This window comes from Colossoma macropomum, unplaced genomic scaffold, assembly GCF_904425465.1.
Source record: "Colossoma macropomum unplaced genomic scaffold, Colossoma_macropomum, whole genome shotgun sequence".
In the NCBI taxonomy this organism is placed as follows: Eukaryota; Metazoa; Chordata; class Actinopteri; order Characiformes; family Serrasalmidae; genus Colossoma; species Colossoma macropomum.
Window position 1 is genome coordinate 33,094,963 of NW_023494789.1, and position 19,404 is coordinate 33,114,366.

The following is a 19,404-nucleotide window of genomic DNA, read 5'->3' on the forward strand; positions in this document are numbered from 1 at the left end:
AGCAACGCACAAAGGAATGGGAGAACAATGTTTGTGTATGAATAAATGAACGAACGGGCGACAGGTTGCTATATATACAGGTGGTCTAGCTTACTAGCTTTTGGCTATATTGGGTTAGCTTTAGCTCGATAAGTTTCTCCGACACTGTTTTGTGTGGGCGGGGTCAGAGACTTCAGCCTTGTGATTGGTTAGGGGAATGCTAACGGCAGTGATACCCAAGATTAGAACCGCACACCCAGTAAACACACAACACTGTCACAACCTTAGCGGTGTCCGAATTCAGGGGCTGCATCCTTTGAAGGGCGCGGTCTATGAAGCTGTGTCTTCGAAGGCTACGCAGACCCGCAAAGGCTGAACCGAAATGAGACGGTCTGCTCTTGGGCAGATTTCCTGTTTGCGTCACAGCACCAACTGTTCCTGCCCTTACGGCTGCGTCATGAAACGCCGCTCTTGTCAAGTTCTTTAAAGATGGGGCCAGAAACTTTTATACTAGTTTTTCATTTTTTCATTTTTTCATTTTTCATTTTTTCTGGAGAGCCCCCCACATGCTTGTAAATCTCTCCGTCTGCTCTTTGCTCCCTAAAACAAAATGAAATGTTAGCGTACGTTTTGCTTCAGACCACAATGGCTTTTTTAACATTTGTATTTGTCAGCCATTCAACTCAGTTTAAACCCAATACTTACATTCAATAATGTACTCCTCAACCACCGTTCGCTCCTCTGCTGACGCTGCCATGTTCTCGAATCCTCGCTGGAATGCAGTGAACCTCGGGATATGTTGGCTGGCGAAGGATCCACCCATTGGATCCTTCGTTGCCATGGAAAAGACGGACATATTTCTTGGCTGCATATGAAAGCGGCTTCGAAATGGGACAGCCTAGTCGCGCCGCTGTGATGCAATTAGCCTTCAAATGCAGCCTCTGAAGGACGCAGCCCCTGAATTGGTACACAGCTCTTGTATACTTTCTTACAATGTTGCTACAATGTTGTCAAAAGGTGCTGCTGTTTATGGTGTCTAAACGAGTTTTCCACAGTGTTGTCACAACCTTATTATTAAGTAACGTTACCATACGGTGTTATGGCTACCTGCTGGCAAAATTCCATGGAGTTCTGTGCAAAATATAATGGAACTATAATGGAACTTATAGAAGGTTGTGACAATGTTGCCACTATGTTGTCACAATGTTGTTAGATAACGTCGTCACAACTTTCTGAGGAATTACATTTCAACATTGTGACAATGTTGTGGGCACCAAAATAATAGGTTGTCACAACGTAACTGTGTTTCCTGGGCAGTTTACATCGAGAGAAATAATCAGCCGTTTACCATTTGTTTGAACATTATTCAGAGGGTGTACTTAGTGTTCGCCTGCAAGAACAAGATTAACTTAATTTAAAAGAAAACACGGGTTTAATTTCCCTGGGTCTTTAATGAATGTAGCGCGTAACAGTAAGAGGAAGCCAGCAGAGAAAAGGGGTTCAAAATATGTCACAGTGTATTTTATGTTGTGATTTTAGAGAAGTTAAATGGTAAAATATTATTATTATAACAGTATTCAAAAAATCAGCCTTTAATATGGACGGAAACCTTGCAAAACAATAACTGACTTTCAACCAAACTCTGCTTAGCAACAGTCTCTAGGCACCACTTTCTCCGTCAAGCGACGGAAAAACTCCTCAGAATAATCAACAACACGGAACAAAACTGCTTACATGCAAGTGGTGCCCTTTATGGTGTTATAAATGCTTTGTGTTCTTTAAATGCATATTGTATGAGTTCTCCCTCAGGGGGAAAGCGAGTTTACTGTTACTACGCGAGGCTCCAATGTTTGGAAACATTACAGAAAAGGTCTGATTCAGTTTGACTCCTGAATCGGTTCGACGCATAATATTGAAAAGAGCTGATTCAAAACAGCCGAGTCATTAAAGAGTCGGACGTCACCGCGCAAGACATTCCGCGGGGTTCTTATACCGGCGCGGCGATGAAGACGGGCACGGAGATATGCGGGCGATAACGGTTTACACTTCAGCGTCGCTCACTTCTAATTTTTGTCCTACACTGTTGTGTTTTTATTCTTTTATCACAACAGCGTTTATATTAGGAGGGAGTGAGGCCCTTTTCTAATTGCAGGGAGTTTCTCGGAACTTTGCTAGACAGATAGCTGGCTGGCTAATGTGCTAGCTCTTTAGCTCAGTTAACAGAAGAATCCGCCGATTCTGCACTACTAACGTTAGCTGCTGTTTATCGGTGAGATCATGCCGCCGATAGAGAACGACGCCGGTCGGGATCACATTAAAGCCCGAATACAAGAGCTTATCGACACCAACTCCGTCGTGGTTTTCAGTAAAAGCTACTGTCCCTTCTGTAAGAAGGTAAGTAGGCGAGTCTGATTTAAGTACTGCTCTTTTTCTGGCTAGCTCAACCAGCTAGCTAGCTTAGCTAGCTAACTTAGTAGTTAGCTCGCAAGAAATGGCGCCATACAGTTTGTGCTGTGTGTCGAGACACAAAGTTATGATGTAGATTGTGCAATGTTATGGAAGAAGGTTTTACGATGTTCTGTGTGTAAATATGCTAAAAACAGCAGTAAGGAATTATAGGAAGTTATATTGCCCGAACATTGTGTAATTCAGAGTAGACTAAATTGTGTTGAGCGTAGCTGACACCGCAGGTGCTGAGTATCTGTACTTCAGTTCAGCAGAACTCATGACCTGGATTTCAACCGATAGCGGTTGCGGTTTTATTTCTAAAGGGTTGCTTACTGTCTCCTCGTTTACCTTTATTCCAAGCGCGAGCATTTGCATGCTTTAATACGCTTGATCCACCTCGGTGCAGGTTTTTAAATTATAAGATTGAGTCCCAATCCTGTCATTGGTTACTCTTTGCTCTGGAGCAGGTGTGTTGGAGTGGGGAATGCATCATGCAGGGCAGAATACTCCAGGTCAATGGGCTGAGAACAGCCTGAGAACAGGGTTTCCCTTCCTGGTGCTTGGGGACTTCGAGGTCCATGTTTTCTTTTTGTAGTTACCCACCTCCAGTACTTCTAAATCAAGCAATAAAGAACAGTGGACACCTGACACAGTTGTATTGGGTGATGGGATGGAGCAGAGATGTGGACTATGAACTGATGTGGTCCCTTAGGACTAGGTTGGGAAACACAGGTATAGGACAAGGAGAACAAAACTCTATAGCAGTGTGTCTCCCAGACAGCAGTTAAGAATTTCTAGCCTAAAGACCCTTAAAATAAGTCAAACTATGATTAAAGGGTTATCTTAGTTCAGGAGTGTCTAGCCCTCATCCTGAGGATCTACTACCCTGGAGATTTCAGATCCAGCATACCTGGCTCTAATATCCAGACGCTTCTGAAGATCTCCATTACCTGGATCAGGTGCATTAGATTAGAGCTGGAGCTAAACTCTGTAGCTAGAATGGTAGATCTCCAGAACCAAGACTGGACTATGTTGACCTCTATAGTCACTTCAGCTTATCTTACAGAATGGTCTACATATCACTTTGCTGATTGAGCCATCTCAGTGCTCAAAGTTCAATTAGTGTTAACATGTCTGACCTTTAAAAATGAACTTGTTCACTTATGTTCTTTCTTTTTGCAGAATGTAGAACTTGATGATAACTGAACTTATTACAACATTAATCATGTGACGAAGTCTTGCTAATTGTTTTTTGTCTTCTTTTAGGTAAAAGATCTCTTTCAGGAGTTGAATGTGAAATGCAACGTCATAGAACTAGATTTGATGGGTAAGCATGACTTCAGTGGCACACAATTGCCTTATTCATTTGTCTGTTACATCTTTTTTATTTTTTTATTTTTGTAAATGTGAGCATGTGTGCTGGCAAATTAGCTGTGATGAATGGTGGCTAATGATGTGAAACATTAAACAATGACTGCTGTGTTTTAATGATTGGTCTAAGCATCATCTTATAAGATTTGGATATTGGAGAACTTTTGTTGTAACAGCAGTTTTCACAAAATTCAAGGTAATGACACTAAATTGCTAGGTTACAAGCAGGCTTTTTCAAATAGACTTGCCTTAACTTGTTTAGTCTTTACAGAAATGCTGCAGTGCAGTTTGCGAGCACATTTCGAATACAAATCAAATAACTGGCCCACAATAGGTATGACAAGGTGAGATTTACTGCCTTTGTAGGAAACCAGTTGGAGTCAGAATTCCAGATCTAAGTTAATCATTCCAGAACAAAAAATGTGATGACAGATGTCCTGTCATGATGAACCTTATATATTACCTGTAAAATGCAGAATAGGAATCACGGGTAAGCTCTGGTTAATAATATCAAAATATATAACGCATATATGACTGTGTGAATATGTGCTCTTTAAAGTGTCGGTAAATTGCAAGCTTTACCAGTAGGACTCATATGTGACGTATGATTAACAAGTTTGCTAAATATGCTTGTGTGGCTTCAGAAAGTTTCTGAGGATGTTACTGGTATAAGCCTTATGTTGTTGGCTCCTCCTAATCTTCTTTAGCTGTAGTGGGGTTTTGGATGTGCAGTCACTCCTGTTGAGAAAATGATGCTGTCCTTATTGTGATCAGTCTGTTTCTTCACTTTTTTCCGTCAGTCAGCTTTGGTTTTGCATTTTATTTGATAAGATCTGTGCTGCAGCAGTTTTTGTTAAACAGTGCTTACCCATGTTAAGCTTTGTGCATGACACAATACGCATGACAGCAGGACTTGTTTAGTTTCTTCACTCATATGTTATGTAATGTATTTGGTGTGTTTGTTTGAGAACTTATTTTTAAATTCACATTGTAGAAGCCTGTACAGCCTGTAGAAATTAGGCCTTTGCTTAAATTACCTGTGCATGTATCTTGTGTGTTGGACCTGTGTGCTAATGTTTAACAGGTCAGAAGTGTCAGTCCTGAGTACAGTTACTGTAGTTGTCCATACAAAACGCTGAGTCATTCTCCGGCTTTCTGCTTGGCAGTGCGCCATATCCCTTTCTGTCTCTCTCGCTACACTTTACCCTGTGACTCTCAAATGATCTCAAATCATTAATTATTCCCTCTCTCTTCCCCTACTCCACCCACTCCATGTGTCTCTGTATCGGTCTCTCGTCTTTCCCTCTGTTGCTACTCCCGCCCCTTGCTTCTTGTTTGTTCTTGTCTCTCCTTTATCTCTCTGCATACATGTACTTGCTGGTTGCTGGAGTGCAAATAGCATGACGCATACTATTGCAGATCGGTCTCTGTAGAGTAGACTGGTGAAGTAATGCAATCAAGCAGTGCCATATTTGCAGAATGTGTTTCATTAATAGGACTGGCTCGAATAATAAATGTTTACATTTGTATACATTTTTTAATTTGGTGTTTGGAAGCTTAACATTAGCCTAAACTCAGAAAAATGTATTTTGACAATTTATCACAACAATAAAATATCATTTTGCCCACCCCAGCTTAAAGCTTGGAATACACTGAAGGATCACAAGTTTGATGAATCATCTTAAAAATGTAATCATACTGGTCCTTATCTGAGTTTAGCCATGTGTTTAAATCACACTGCATAGTCAAACAGCTGTACAGCAGGTGTAAAACATGACTGCGCAAACAGCAGATATTTTGACCAAATCACAATCACAGGAATTATAATCAAAGTCTCCTCCACACACCATTTGTACAGCACTAGAGGAGCTCTGAAACCACCACACCAACGACATCATGTTTTAGTAACCTACCGTTTTAAATATAGTTCAGACTACTATAGATAGCGGCGGTGTGAGGACATTGGCTCACGTTTTGAGGGACTTAAGACTTGTGTCTAGTGCAGCTGTTGAAATGTGGATTAAAATGGAAGCATTTCTGTTCCTGAGTGGACAAAAACGCTTTGAATGTTATTGTTTTTCAGAGTGTTTTGTTTTGAGAGTGAGGATTCAAATGCTTGTTCAGAAATGGCACTGAGTATTTGAAGGTGGTAAGATTCTTTTTTGGGCCAGCCATATATAAACACTAAGTAAAACTCTGTCTTTCACATTAGTGTACGATGTATCGTTGAGGTTTTCTAAGCCTTTTAGCTGAGCTTTGCAGAAGTAAGTAAATGGTTTTTGTGTAGTTATACCTGCATACAATAATACAGTGCTGATTAAAGTAATTTAATAGTGCAGCTGTTTATCTTTTGCATATTCTAACCTCTTTCTCCTTTTTTTCCACTTCTGTGGGTGTACAAATTAAGTTATTATTGTCTAAAAGGAACAACTCCAGCAAAAACGCCTTTCATTCAAGGGTAACAATAGGTCAGATAAGATGTTCTTTGACACTGTATTGGTACACAGTGTCTGGGCTTTGACTGAATGTGTCTGGCAATGCCATAACCGGTGTCCTGCCTCACATTTGGCACGTTACAATAGCGGTGTTTCCGACACACTGAACAAAGCGCAGTAACATGAGTGGCCGTATCACACTGCATTTGTCTGGCATCTGTTCTAGAAAATGGGTCCAACTACCAGGATCTACTGATGGAGATGACGGGACAGAAAACCGTCCCCAATGTCTTCATCAACAAGACCCACGTTGGAGGCTGCGATAAGACCATGCAGGTAGTAATTCATGCTGAAATATGAATGTTAACCTTTGTGTGACTTGAACTCCTACTCCGTGCTGTTATTTAAGATGTTTTGAATTTCTGCTTGATGTTGAAACATCCAGCTTTTTGAAATAATGATGTCCTGTCTGGAAAACAATGTGATGTCTAGAAATCTTGTCAACATCTCATCGACAGAGATGACACTTTCAGTGATTTCGGTTAGCAGGGCATCCAGAAAACCATAAGCTAAAATGCTTCACAAGTGTGTTTGCAGTCCTACGTTTTAATGGCTTTGGTTGCGGTACACCTGAAAAGTGAACCCGATCCTGTAACAACTCTCCTATTCTTGTATGCTCTGTATATGATCTGTGATTGATGATAATAAATTTTCATAAAAGAAAAGGTTCTAAAATAGCCAGTAGACAGTAAAATATATTTCCATTCTGCGTGGCCAACATGTTAATGTCTACAAATTTGTCTGGACAATACTCTGTTTTAGAGACACTTTTGTTGTCCCCCCTTTCATCCCCGTCTCCTGTCCTACAGCTTTACCAGCCTGCAGTGCAGATATGTGCCCTTTCAAAATGCCACTTTATGTAGTGATGGGGAGGAAAGACCTTTGTAATTGGAATGAATGATACATGAGAACCCTTATTATGATTACCTCTTATCGCTGTGCTTTTTGTGTCTATGATAATTATTTTCCCGGTTGTCTTGGTTACAGGCGCATAAAGATGGCCTCCTCCAGCAGCTGCTGGGAGCGGAGAGCGAGGTGTATGATTATGACCTGATTGTCATAGGAGGTGGCTCAGGGGGCCTGGCCTGCTCAAAGGTAAGAAAATCTGCCCAGCACCCAAGTGCTTACAGTTAGAGATGCACCGGTACATTCTTTTCCATTCTGATACCGATACTTGATCTTTGAGTATCGGCTAATACTAACTATCTAACCAAACTGGCTTGTAAGTCCTGATAGTTATAGAGTTCCGCTTTTTAAATATTTTATTATGGTAAAAGCTTGGTATAAGTGTTGTGTCACCGAGTGGCACAACTGTCTAAGCGTTGGCCCTATCATCAGGAGATCGCGAGTTTGATCCCTGGTGATGCTACAGCCATCCGTAGCCGGGAGTCCAAGAGAGCACAATTGGCCTCGCTCTCTGGGTGGGTAGGATGCCCCCCCTCCCCCAGTCACTCAACGCGATGCTAGTCAGTGCATACGTCTGTTAGCTGACGTAACAGAAACTTTCCTCCGAGCGCGTTCGGCTGTCCAATGACGGTGCGTGAGCGGCAGTTCGAAAAGATGCGGTGGCTGGCTTCACAGGTCTCGGAGGAAGCTTGTGTTTGCCTTTGCCCTCCTAGCGCTGGTGGTATTGTGTAATTGGGGGAGTCCTAAGCAGTAGGTGGAATTGGAGATGACTAAATTGGGTTCATTTAAAAATAAATAAAAAAATCAAGCTTGAATGAATAGTATTTCCCTATTTTTGTTATTAGTATTTACTATAATATAATTTGTAATAAGAACCATATTTAATGAATTAAATATTTTTGAATGTTTTATTGTGCATAGCAGTTAAAAGCTGAACTGAACAATACATAGATAAACCTGTGGTCTGCACATGTAAGCACACAGCAGCTTTTCTAGTTTGTCAAACAGTACTGAATGTTGTTTCACATCAGAATTTCAAGTCATTTGTTTCATGTGTGTCCCATTAACTCACGCTTACACGTTGGAGTGTCAGATTGGACTGGAATTCGGTAACTATTAGTCATTTACGCAGCCATTTCTCGGCCTTGTTTAAGCAAAAGGCCAGACTATGCCACTGCGTGATGCTGCTGACTGACAGAAGTGCACCGTAAGCAGTGCAACTGGACACCAATTGTTTCCTGGCTAGCGGACTGCTATGTTAATGTTAGCCTTGGTTTAGCCTTTATCTTCCATATGTCTCTCTAAGATATCTTAGAGAGATCTTGGATATCTTTTTCAAATGCTCTCATTGTCACACTTCCTCATGAATCTGATTAATGTTGCTGATTTTACTTTATTTAAAAGGCATGCATTAAGAATGCTCCTGATATGTTCAATAGGAGGCAGCTAATTTGGGCAAGAAAGTCATGGTCCTGGATTATGTCGTCCCCACACCAAAGGGCACTTCTTGGGGTAAGTGGTGATGGCCAGAGGTGGTCAAAGCTTAGCAGATAGCACAGCAGACTTTTTCCCCCACTTTTTTGCCTTTTTATTCTTTGAGAATAACAGTGCCCAACTATTGTTTCTAGGTCTGGGTGGCACGTGTGTGAACGTAGGCTGTATCCCAAAGAAGCTGATGCATCAGACTGCTCTGCTGGGCACAGCCATGGAGGATGCCCGCAAGTTTGGCTGGGAGTTCAGTGAGCAAGGTGAGATGGGATGCTCAGACTATGTTCACACAGCAGGTAAAAGTGGCCCAAATCTGATTTTTCTTTTTTTGATGGGCTGTTCACAAAATCTTAAATGTGACCTATGTGCAACATTAGTTTGAACTGATTACTTGTGTGTGCAAAAGAACAGTGCTTCACGTGGCACGGTCATCCAAAGGTGAACAATCAAAATGGACTCAACAGTAACAGCTGCTCCCAGAGGTTTCAGTTTTATCTTTGCCAGCATCACGGGAGCTAATAAGTTCAGATGGCTGACACTTGGGCTTACCACCCAGAATGCCTTAAAGCTTACTGTGATAAAGGGCACGTTATTCGGCCACGGCCGCCACTTTGGTTCACATCCTTGGTTTCTGTAAACTTTGTAGACTCTTAGACTTTTAACTTTTCTTTGACACTGCAGCCTCGTTCTCTTACAGCAGTGTTAGGTCATTTCTTTATAAATCTCTTCAAACACAGTGTCTTCTAATTTTGTTTGTAGAGAAACTTCACCCCAAATGTTTGGGGTCTCATCAGCGTGAAATTATGATGAATGTTGAATTGGATTGATGTAAAAGTCGCATGAATTCTAATCTGGCTGTTCAGACTGAGTTACGTTGCCGCATGTCTGATATGTATCGGATTTCGGTACCACATATGAGGTGTGTCCCATATCGGATTTGAAAATATCAAAATTAATCATTCACTCTTTTATTGTTAATGCAGATGTGTTGTGGCAGTCTCACATAGAAAGAAAAAGATGGGTTTTGGGCCACTTTCATTTGCTGTGTGAACATAGCCTTAGTTATAATTCTGAGCATTATATGACTGCACTCTTCTTTGTCATCTTCTTAGTCACTCTGTGCTCAAAGCTGCACTTAGACCAAACACAAATTAAATTTTTCTGGCCAATAAAGCCAATTTTTCTGAAGGGGAAATTATGCAGGAATTCTGGTCGCAGTTAATTTTGTTTCCCAGCTAGTACATCTAGGTGAACGTGAACTGAAAATTTGTGGACCTTCAAAGCATGAGCCAATAGAAAAGGGCTGTGTGCTCTGCTTTCTAAAAAGGAAAAACTGGTCTGTAGTCAACATGAGCACCTAGCCAGGTGCCTTCCCTGCAAAATCATGTCACGCCAGGGCCGTCAATCAAAAAAGAAAATTGTGAGATGAAAATCTAGTGTGACTGTGGCTTAACAGTGATTGTATTTTGCATATCAGGTAGCTGTGTGACCAAAAACAAAGATGAGGTGAAGCTTTGGGAACAAGAAAACTAGGGCACACCACTGGTGATAAAATCGCTTGGACAGCCTTGATATCACTTCCTATTTATTTGCTATGGTCATCATTACAAAATTAGAAATTACTTTCCTGTATCACACCTGTTTATTAAGATCTCTGTATATACACAAATACTTAATTTAACACGGTAAACCTAGACAACACTGTTATGGCTGTAATTGGGTTTCTTTTCATTTTCTTTCAAATGCAACAGAACAAATCTTTTATAGGAACCAAGGTCAGTGCAGCAGGTTGATGTGAGAACACCATTTCTGAGTGGATATTGCCGCCCAGGGTCCCTGCGTTGAGCTCAATGTCATTGCATTGTTCAGATGTCTTGCAAGGTGCTGCCAGTGGTTGCTAGGCTGCTCGGCGCTTTTAGAGTCAATGCCTCTTATTGAAATTAAATGACTTCTAGCTGCTTGAATGCTTTTATCACTGGTGGTGTGCAAACAAATTTAGATATTGTTTCATAAAGTACTTTTTGTTTTAAAGAACAGAATTGTAGAGGTACATGTATATTGTATTCTGCTCTTAGTTTAAAGACTGAAATGTCTGTTTTAAGCTGCTTAAGAATTACTTGCCAATTGAAGATCATTTAAAGTCAAATGTTCAACTATAGTTTTCAGTTTGGTGCCTTATGATGAACAGTATTTGTGTGGCTTTTGTTGTAATAGCCTCTAATAGATTCCAAACAGTCTCTTGAACACGCATCTTATACTCAGTTTAGGAGCTCCAGGAAAGTTCTTAAATCTGAATGTTTAATGTTTAAAAATAATTGTGCCCAGAATATTTGATGGAGGTTTTTAAATGTGGTACTGCTTGTGCATTGTGGCAGTATTAAATATCATCATGGATATCATTAAAATGTCTGAGAACCATGAATTTATTTATTTATTTATTTATTTATGTAGCGTCACTTCGAACATTGTTCAGTGTGTTGTTGCTTTGTAGTTCATCAGGGTTTTAAACCCTTTACTTATTAATAAACCTGCCCATTTCACCCTTTTAGTAACTCATAACTGGGAGACAATGAAGACAGCAGTGAATAACTATATTGGTTCTTTGAACTGGGGCTACAGAGTGTCTCTGCGAGACAAGAATGTCAACTACGTCAACGCCTACGCAGAGTTTGTGGAGCCTCACAAAATCAAGGTAAGTATCTTAGTCTTCTACCTTTACTGAACACACAAAGACCAGTACTTTTCAAACAGCCATTAAAATTCGTCAAGCATGAAAACTCAAACTTGTACACTGGAACAAATATGGTTCATTTTAGGCATGAGCAGTAGATCAGTGTAATGAGATCGTTGATGATGGACAAGTAACTTGATGGCAGTGAGTAAAAGGCAATAATAACAGCTAACCTGGGAAACTTTCTTCCATTATCCCATGACAGATTTGAAATGTGTCGCAAATGTTTGTCATGTTCTGACCGTAAAGGATAGTTTAAAACCACAGTTAACCCACTCAAGAGTGAAAAGCAGCCTTTAAACGTAAATGAATTAATGATTTGACATTTATCGATATACACTGATGAAGTATTTTATCATGATAAAATTTTTGGCCATATTGCCCAAACCTGTCAGTCCCACACATTCTCTGCACACACCACAGAACACATTTCACTTTCACTCACACAGAAAATGAGAGGAGCTGGAATCAACTTCTTAGAGTTTTCCTGTTCCACCTTAAGTGGTGTAGCAGTTACCCTCCAGTGTCTCAGGCTTCGGAATAACTGCTACACCATTTAAGATGGAATGGGAAAATGTGAACAAGAAGCTGGCAAATAGGAAGCCAACTTCAGCTTTGTAAAAACAAACTTTATTGAGCCTGACCAAAGCTCAGTAAATTTAATGATTATTGCAAATATGCTCCTCTCTAGCAGCACTGTTTAATATTAATCAGTTGTTCTGCAGACGGTTAGATGTTTTATTGAATGATTGCTTGAAATTGTGCTTATTTGTTCACTTATTTGAAACCGTGCAGTGATCTACTGACTTTGAAATAACACTAGACGAGACGCAAAAGAAACTCATCACCACTAGGGCTTTTATTTATTTATTTATTTATTTATTTATTTAACACAAATACAGTCATATATTGTATACCCCTGTGAAATGTAAGGAAAGTATTAAGGTATTAAAAAAAGATACTGCCCAAGCCTAAAGCTTATGAACTCGCATATTTGCAGTGACATTTATTATAACAGGTGTAATAGTTCTCAAATAATGTAAAAAATAAGGGTTCCTGTGTATCATATTATTTAAAATTGTCGGTTTTATTGAAGATTTTCATTAAAACAGGCTATATATATATATATATATATATATATATATATATATATATATATATATATATATATATATATATATATATATCTCGGTATTTTTTTTTCTTTTTTAATTAGAAAATACCATGCCAATTATTATTTTGATATTGCCTAGTTCATGCTAGGACTTCCACTTTTACTATTTGCTGCCTTATTAATATAATTTGAAAATGCAAAGGTGCTAATGATTTTGTGAATGTTTGTAATTTCTTTGTTTATTAACTTCTACCCCCCCACCCAAAAAATAGGCCACAAACAAACGCGGCAAGGAGACATTCTACACAGCAGCCAAGTTTGTGCTGGCAACGGGAGAGCGGCCACGGTATCTTGGCATCCCTGGAGATAAAGAGTACTGCATCACCAGGTGAGTGATTCTCTATAAAGAGCAGAGACTGAGGAGGGCTCTGATAACACATGCAGAGATAAACTGCTGTCTCGGGAGAACCTAGCTTAACACACAACATCATGGCCCAGAGCTTAGTTAAACTGCACTAACCCTGGGGACAATGGCTATGAGAGCCCCAGGCCCTACAGGTGATTTGTGGATGGGCTTAGCTCATACACTCTTAGTGCTGGTTTTATATACATAATGTTCAGAGCAGTTCAGGTAAATACAAGGTAAATGGTTTAACACAATTTCAAAATGCACTTTCAGAACCTACTTGCAATGATGAAATGGATGGAGTTTTGTGGCTGAGACAAAATTTTCCCTTGCGGTGACATTGACCAGCAAGTCACCTGAAAAATGAATGTGTGCTATCATGTAGCACAAGTTTCAAGTTCACCTAATATAATCTCTCAAACCAGGAAGTCCAGCCGCAGTCGGGCTTCTTTGGAAATACTAGAAATAATTTTGTTTCTTCAGTAAAGAAAAGGAACAAAAATGATTGAATGCATGTGTACTTAGCTTGTGTGCACATTCCATTGCTTGCTTTTTGTGTGCTAATCTATGTCCCTCTTTCTCTTGCTGCAGTGATGACTTGTTCTATTTATCCTACTGTCCTGGTAAGACCCTAGTGGTCGGGGCATCCTACGTTGCTCTCGAATGTGGGGGGTTCCTTGCTGGTCTGGGGCTGGATGTGACCGTAATGGTACGCTCCATTCTGCTGAGAGGCTTTGACCAAGACATGGCCAACCGTGCAGGGGACTATATGGAGGCGCACGGGGTCAAATTCCTCAAGAAGTTTGTTCCTGTTAAGGTGTGTGTGTGTGTGAGTTCACAAGAGAGATTAACTTTGGAAGTCTTTACTTTATGAAGTCTGCAATTATCGCCACTGCAGTTATGTCATAAAAAGTTCAGTGCTGATTTTTTATTTATTTATTTTTTAATTAAATAAGGGTTATTTGTTACAGGTGGAGGAGCTTGAGGCGGGTACTCCAGGCAGATTGAAAGTGACTGCGAAATCTACAGAAACTGATGAGGTCTTTGAAGGAGAATACAACACTGTGAGTATGAGCAGGTGCACCAGAGATTTAACCATTGTCTCTTACTTGTTTTCACGATACCCAATATGTCATGTTATTTGCTTTTTCTGATTTTTGATAAATTGGAACAGACAAAAAAGAACCAGTGGTGCCAGATTTAAAATACTAAAGCTATGCATGAAATATTTTTTATTTAATGTTTCACACACCATGCTGCACTAAATACACTTACACAGTTTGTTAGTGTTTTTAAATACTGACAATATGCACAACAAGCATATGTATGTGTCCAGAATATTTACAAGCCCCTCTCCGTTAGGTGCTGATAGCTGTGGGTCGTGATGCCTGCACGGGAAATATCGGTCTGGATAAGGCTGGAGTGAAGGTCAACTCAAAGTATGTCCCTTTGTTTTCTTCATCATGTTTTCTTGATCTTGTTCTGCCTCCTTACTGGCCACAGTTTTTATAGCCCCTCATTCCCTCTGTTCATTCAAAAGGATTTTGTTGCTGTGGTTATTTGCAAAGGGGATGTGGAAAAACTCAAAGTGGGGCACTTGGCACAACATAGTCACCATGATTCAGCAGTATTGTTAGGGGAGTTGCATCAGTAAAAGAGGGGGTGGAAGGTTTTTGACTGAATTAAGTTGAGTAGAGATAGATGGCAGGAAATGACTGTTTTCCTGAAAAATACCACCAAAAACACACTTGTGCAAGTCAGTGAGTTCAGTTGGGTTCTTGGGTTGTAAAGTTTGTGTGTGCGTGTACAGTTGCCCAGGAGTATTTAGGTGTATGACTCAGACATCTGCAGGCAGCCCTCTGTGGCTTCATAGCGTGGAGATTTGCCTAGCACATGAGGCTTAAGGCCCCACTCAGGCAGTCATATGACTCCATATGACTCCTCAGGCTGGCCACCACCTCGTACACCCGTGCGTGGTATAGTACTTACAACCACTCACCTGTTCTAGAGGCTTCGTTTAAGTAGTTTTCTTTAATCCTACTTTGGCAGTGTAGTAATGTTTGTGATCAGTGAGTAATGTCAGCTTAGTCACAACTGAGAGAGAAATGGCAACAACCCAAACCCACATGTTCTGTTAGGAGTTGAGATTGTTTTGTTTGATTTGTGTGGCCATATGTGTGTCAGTTCATATTGCTTAATTTTCTTCTATGGTTTTTTGAGGAATGGGAAGATCCCTGTAAATGATGAGGAGCAGACCAACATTCCGCACATCTACGCCATTGGGGACATCCTGGAGGGCAAGTGGGAGCTGACACCTGTGGCCATTCAGGCTGGGAAGTTGCTGGCTCGCAGGCTGTTTGCCGGCTCCACTGTGAAGGTGGTTATACATTATAGCATAAATCTTCAACATCTATTTAAACATGCAACTAATGGTTAATGTTTCCCCAGTGCTTTTTACATGAGCCCTAGAAGGCTACTCTTGGGATTATTTAACATGTTTGTGTGTTTTGAATTTTACATTTTCAGTGTGACTATGTAAATGTTCCGACTACTGTGTTCACACCACTGGAGTATGGCAGCTGTGGTCTCCCTGAGGAAAGGGCTGTAGAGCTCTATGGACAGGAAAACCTGGAGGTGTGTATGTTAAATTTCCCTCTCTGTCCTTAAGGTATTTCATGTTGATTGTTTTCTTTAACGTAAGGATATATTCTGTGATGTATGTGTTTAGGTTTATCACAGTCTGTTTTGGCCTCTGGAATACACCGTGCCCAATAGGGACAACAACAGATGCTATGCCAAGATTATTTGCAACAAGTTAGACAACGTAAGTCATCCCATTTACTTTTTATCTATCTGTTTCTAATTGTAGTTCTTTGCAAGTAATTAGTGGAAAAACTAACCAGTCGAGACATACCCAGCATCAAAGTAAGCAATATGTCTGTGGTTGCCCCAGGGCGCAGTGCTAAAAATGGGCCCTGCTGACAGGTAAATACTCTGAAAACCACATCTGTGTTCAGTTTTAAAAGACAAATTTGTTTCCTTCTCTGGGTGGCTTGGTAGGGCTTAGATACGTTTTTAAAACTGTGTACATCACCATTACTATTTGTATTTCTCTTCAAATACTCAGACAGAAAGATGTGTTTAAAAAAAAATAAATAAATAAATCATTCTAGTGGTCATGCGTTTTACCTCCTAAAACCATGCACAAATCTATGGAAGCCTATTCCCACCAGGTAGAGGGGGTAAAGAGTCATGTGTGGTGTGGGTGGGTTGCCCCTTTCTTCTCTGTTCAAAATGTTGACTTGGTATCTCAAGAAAATACATTTTTGTTGGGATACTGCTTTAAAATAGTGTTTTAAAATTTAAGAAGTTAACTAATTATTTTGGGATAATTCCTTGTATTGAGAGAGTAAGTTGATATTTTCAGGAGGCAAAAAAAGTCATCATCTTGACAAGTCATTATTACAAGATAATAAGTCATTATCTCAGCAAAGTGAGTTTGGATTATAGTGCTGCCAGAAGTGGAGGAGGAGGGGAAAAAAATCAGGCTTTTATTTTATTAATTAATTAAGTTATTTATTTATTTATAAAGTCCGTCCTTTATCAGCTGGGAATGGGATTCCAAACATATGTTATAGTGGTCAATAATCTTTGCACGACACTAGTTTATTCGCATGTGTAGTGTCTCTAATAAAAACAAAACAATAAAAACTGAGGTTATACTTCAAAATGTCAGTTGTTGCAAGCTCTTAAATACCACCAGATTAGCTCAATGGTCTTCTGATATTACATGTTTTGTCACTGTTATTGCTTTTTGACAGTTGATCAAGGCTGTTTTGATCAAGGCAAATGTAGCACTGTAACCCGTGAGGCACCAGCAGTAGTAATGGTTATATGTTTGTGTGTAGGACCGTGTGATTGGGTTCCATTACCTGGGCCCGAATGCTGGAGAGGTCACTCAGGGCTTTGGTGCTGCCATGAAGTGTGGGGTAACCAAGGAGCAGCTGGATAATACCATTGGCATACATCCCACCTGCGCTGAGGTGAGTTTGTGTGCGGTTGATAATAAAGATCAAAACTGTAATCTTGGCATATTTTACTGGCTGACAGATGTGATGTGTCTGAGAATAAATTTGATGCAAATAGCAACTTCAGTCTCTCTTATCTCTTTTCTCAGATCTTCACGACGATGGAGGTCACCAAGCGGTCAGGTGGTGACATTACTCAGGCTGGCTGCTGAGGTTAAACCCTGCACGTTTAACAGACTGTCCTAAGACCATATACACTGGTTAACACTAGTTTATATTGGCCATACTGGTCTCAACCATCTTTTGACCAGTCCTTCAGCGTGCACTCGCACTCTCTTCTTCTGTATTGGACACACTAAAAAAACTTTCTCTAGCTCTCTAGCCAGTAGACCCTCCAGTTCACTTCAGCTGCGTCTTCAGTGAAACTAAATTAACCACAAAGCAAACTGACTGAAACTGATAAGAGCTGAAATTCGAACAATTAGAATTACTGCATAGTCACAAATCCATTTGCTATAAAGTAGCCTGGGTCAGCTCATTTCTGTAACTTTCCTATATTAAACTGCTAAATACCACTTGACACTTCCTGTTTTGGAGCAAGTGGTTTTAATGGCTGAGTGTAGGAGACACATCAGAATGAGACTCTCTAGGACCAGGCTTGGCCCTGCTGTAGAGGAGAGTAGGAGACGCTGAATACTCGAGGAACAGTCTGTTAAACAGCGGGGTTACTCTGCTGCTCCAAATCCTCTGAGTCTGAGTCAGAAATGCACTAAGAGTGGATGTTTCTCTCGCGCACACACACTTACACAAGCATTCTTACTCCTAGTGCTATGTGATGTTTTAGCCCTTAACCTAAATGCTGAGGTGGGCTAAGACTGATGTTCTCTGCTTAGACTTAAGAGGTAAACACTGTCCATCGTCCACACAAACTCTAGTCCAGCATACTCAACTGCAGGCTCACAACCAGGGCCTTATCAGAGCCCAGCGTTTTCCCAGGAATATTGTAGTTTGAGTCAAGTGATGGTGGTTTTCTATCAAATATACTTATTAGTCCAGGACTGGCATCCTCTGTGTACAGATAAACCACCCTTTCACTTTTTAAAATTAAACGCCATGTATGCTACATTACAATCTCTGAGCTACAATATTTTTGGGAGATCGGGCCAGACTTTTATATATATTACTTTAGAATGTAATGATAGTATATTTTTCTCTGGGTTTGCATTACCTTTACTTTTTTAGCTCGTTTCTCATTACCAACATTCCAGCCTTGAATTGTTTTCAGAATGAGTTGGTTTGTTTTTCTCCTGTTTGTCAGTTGAATATCTAGTTGGAAGCCATTTAACTGAACAGCCAGTCTATGTACAATAACATTCATGACTCCTCTTTCTACCAAAGTTCAAACCAAAAGTTGCATGTAGATATGAGCTTGTAAAAATATCAAATGATGTCCCCAAAAGATAATCAACAATATAAATGACAAGTATTCATGTATTTTAAGCTGCCCGGTTTGTGAAGCCTTTCAGTGCACTTATTTCCAAATTTGTCATAACATGAATGTTACTATTTAAAAATGAGTCATAAATAAATACTTGTATCTGTTTGATGCCTGGCAAATGTACAAACCAGGGTTTCTATGGTATCATTGATTTCTGAGTAATTAAACAAACTTTAATAAAGCTGTATACACAACCTTATCTTTTGCAGTGTGATTGTATGACATACTTTACAGTTGACATCTGTTTGCTGTGCATGCCGCATGCACAGTCTAAAAATGACATGGTTCAATAACTAACTGGTAAAATGCGGTGTCTTAGAGATTGTATACAGTTGTATGCAAAAGTTTGGGCACCCCTGGTCAAATTATGTTTTGTTGATTAAGTGAAAATAAGTTAACATCCTCTACAGCAGGCATGTCAAACTGGAGACCTTCCAGGCCAAAGGGCTGCGGAGACAAGTGTTCACCTTCATCTGCCGCTCTGAATTCAGTTCATGACGGCCTTGCTAATTAGCTGAAGAGCTGAATCAGGTGTGTTTAATGAGGCAGTGTGCTGAAGTCTGCAGTGTTTTGGTCCATGAGGACTGGAGCCTGACACATGCGCTCTACAGAGAACACTTGTGCACAGTTTAACGCACATTTACTGTGTTTGCTGAATTTAACACACAAAAATGTGGCCTGTGCAAAGTATGGCACATTTTATTTATTTACTTATTTTTCCTTCTGTTAATTTCAGCAAATTAAAAAAGTGCACTAAAAATTTGCAGAAAATGCCTTGTTTGTTTGTTTGTTCCCTGTAAAGGACGTGTAAACTTATCTTCACTTAGAAAATCAACAAAACGTAATTTGACCAGGGGTATTCCAACTTTGGACTTCAACTTTTGGACTACAGTCATAAAAGTTCAAAGCTGAAGAAATTGCTCAGGTTTGCTTAGCAAGA

At 40.0% G+C, this 19,404-nt stretch overlaps 1 protein-coding gene across 1 annotated transcript; it reads left to right on the forward strand.

Moving 5' to 3' along the window:
- The first annotated feature begins 1,924 nt into the window (after positions 1-1,924).
- On the forward strand, positions 1,925-18,663 carry txnrd3 (thioredoxin reductase 3). Its single transcript, XM_036571023.1, has 16 exons — positions 1,925-2,373; positions 3,694-3,754; positions 6,460-6,569; positions 7,281-7,388; positions 8,639-8,711; positions 8,828-8,947; positions 11,237-11,379; positions 12,805-12,920; positions 13,530-13,755; positions 13,910-14,002; positions 14,301-14,377; positions 15,159-15,315; positions 15,465-15,572; positions 15,667-15,762; positions 16,847-16,981; positions 17,116-18,663. The coding sequence occupies exons 1-16, from the start codon at positions 2,257-2,259 to the stop codon at positions 17,176-17,178; spliced, it is 1,803 nt and encodes a 600-aa protein (XP_036426916.1). The 5' UTR covers positions 1,925-2,256; the 3' UTR covers positions 17,179-18,663.
- Positions 18,664-19,404: the final 741 nt, after the last annotated feature.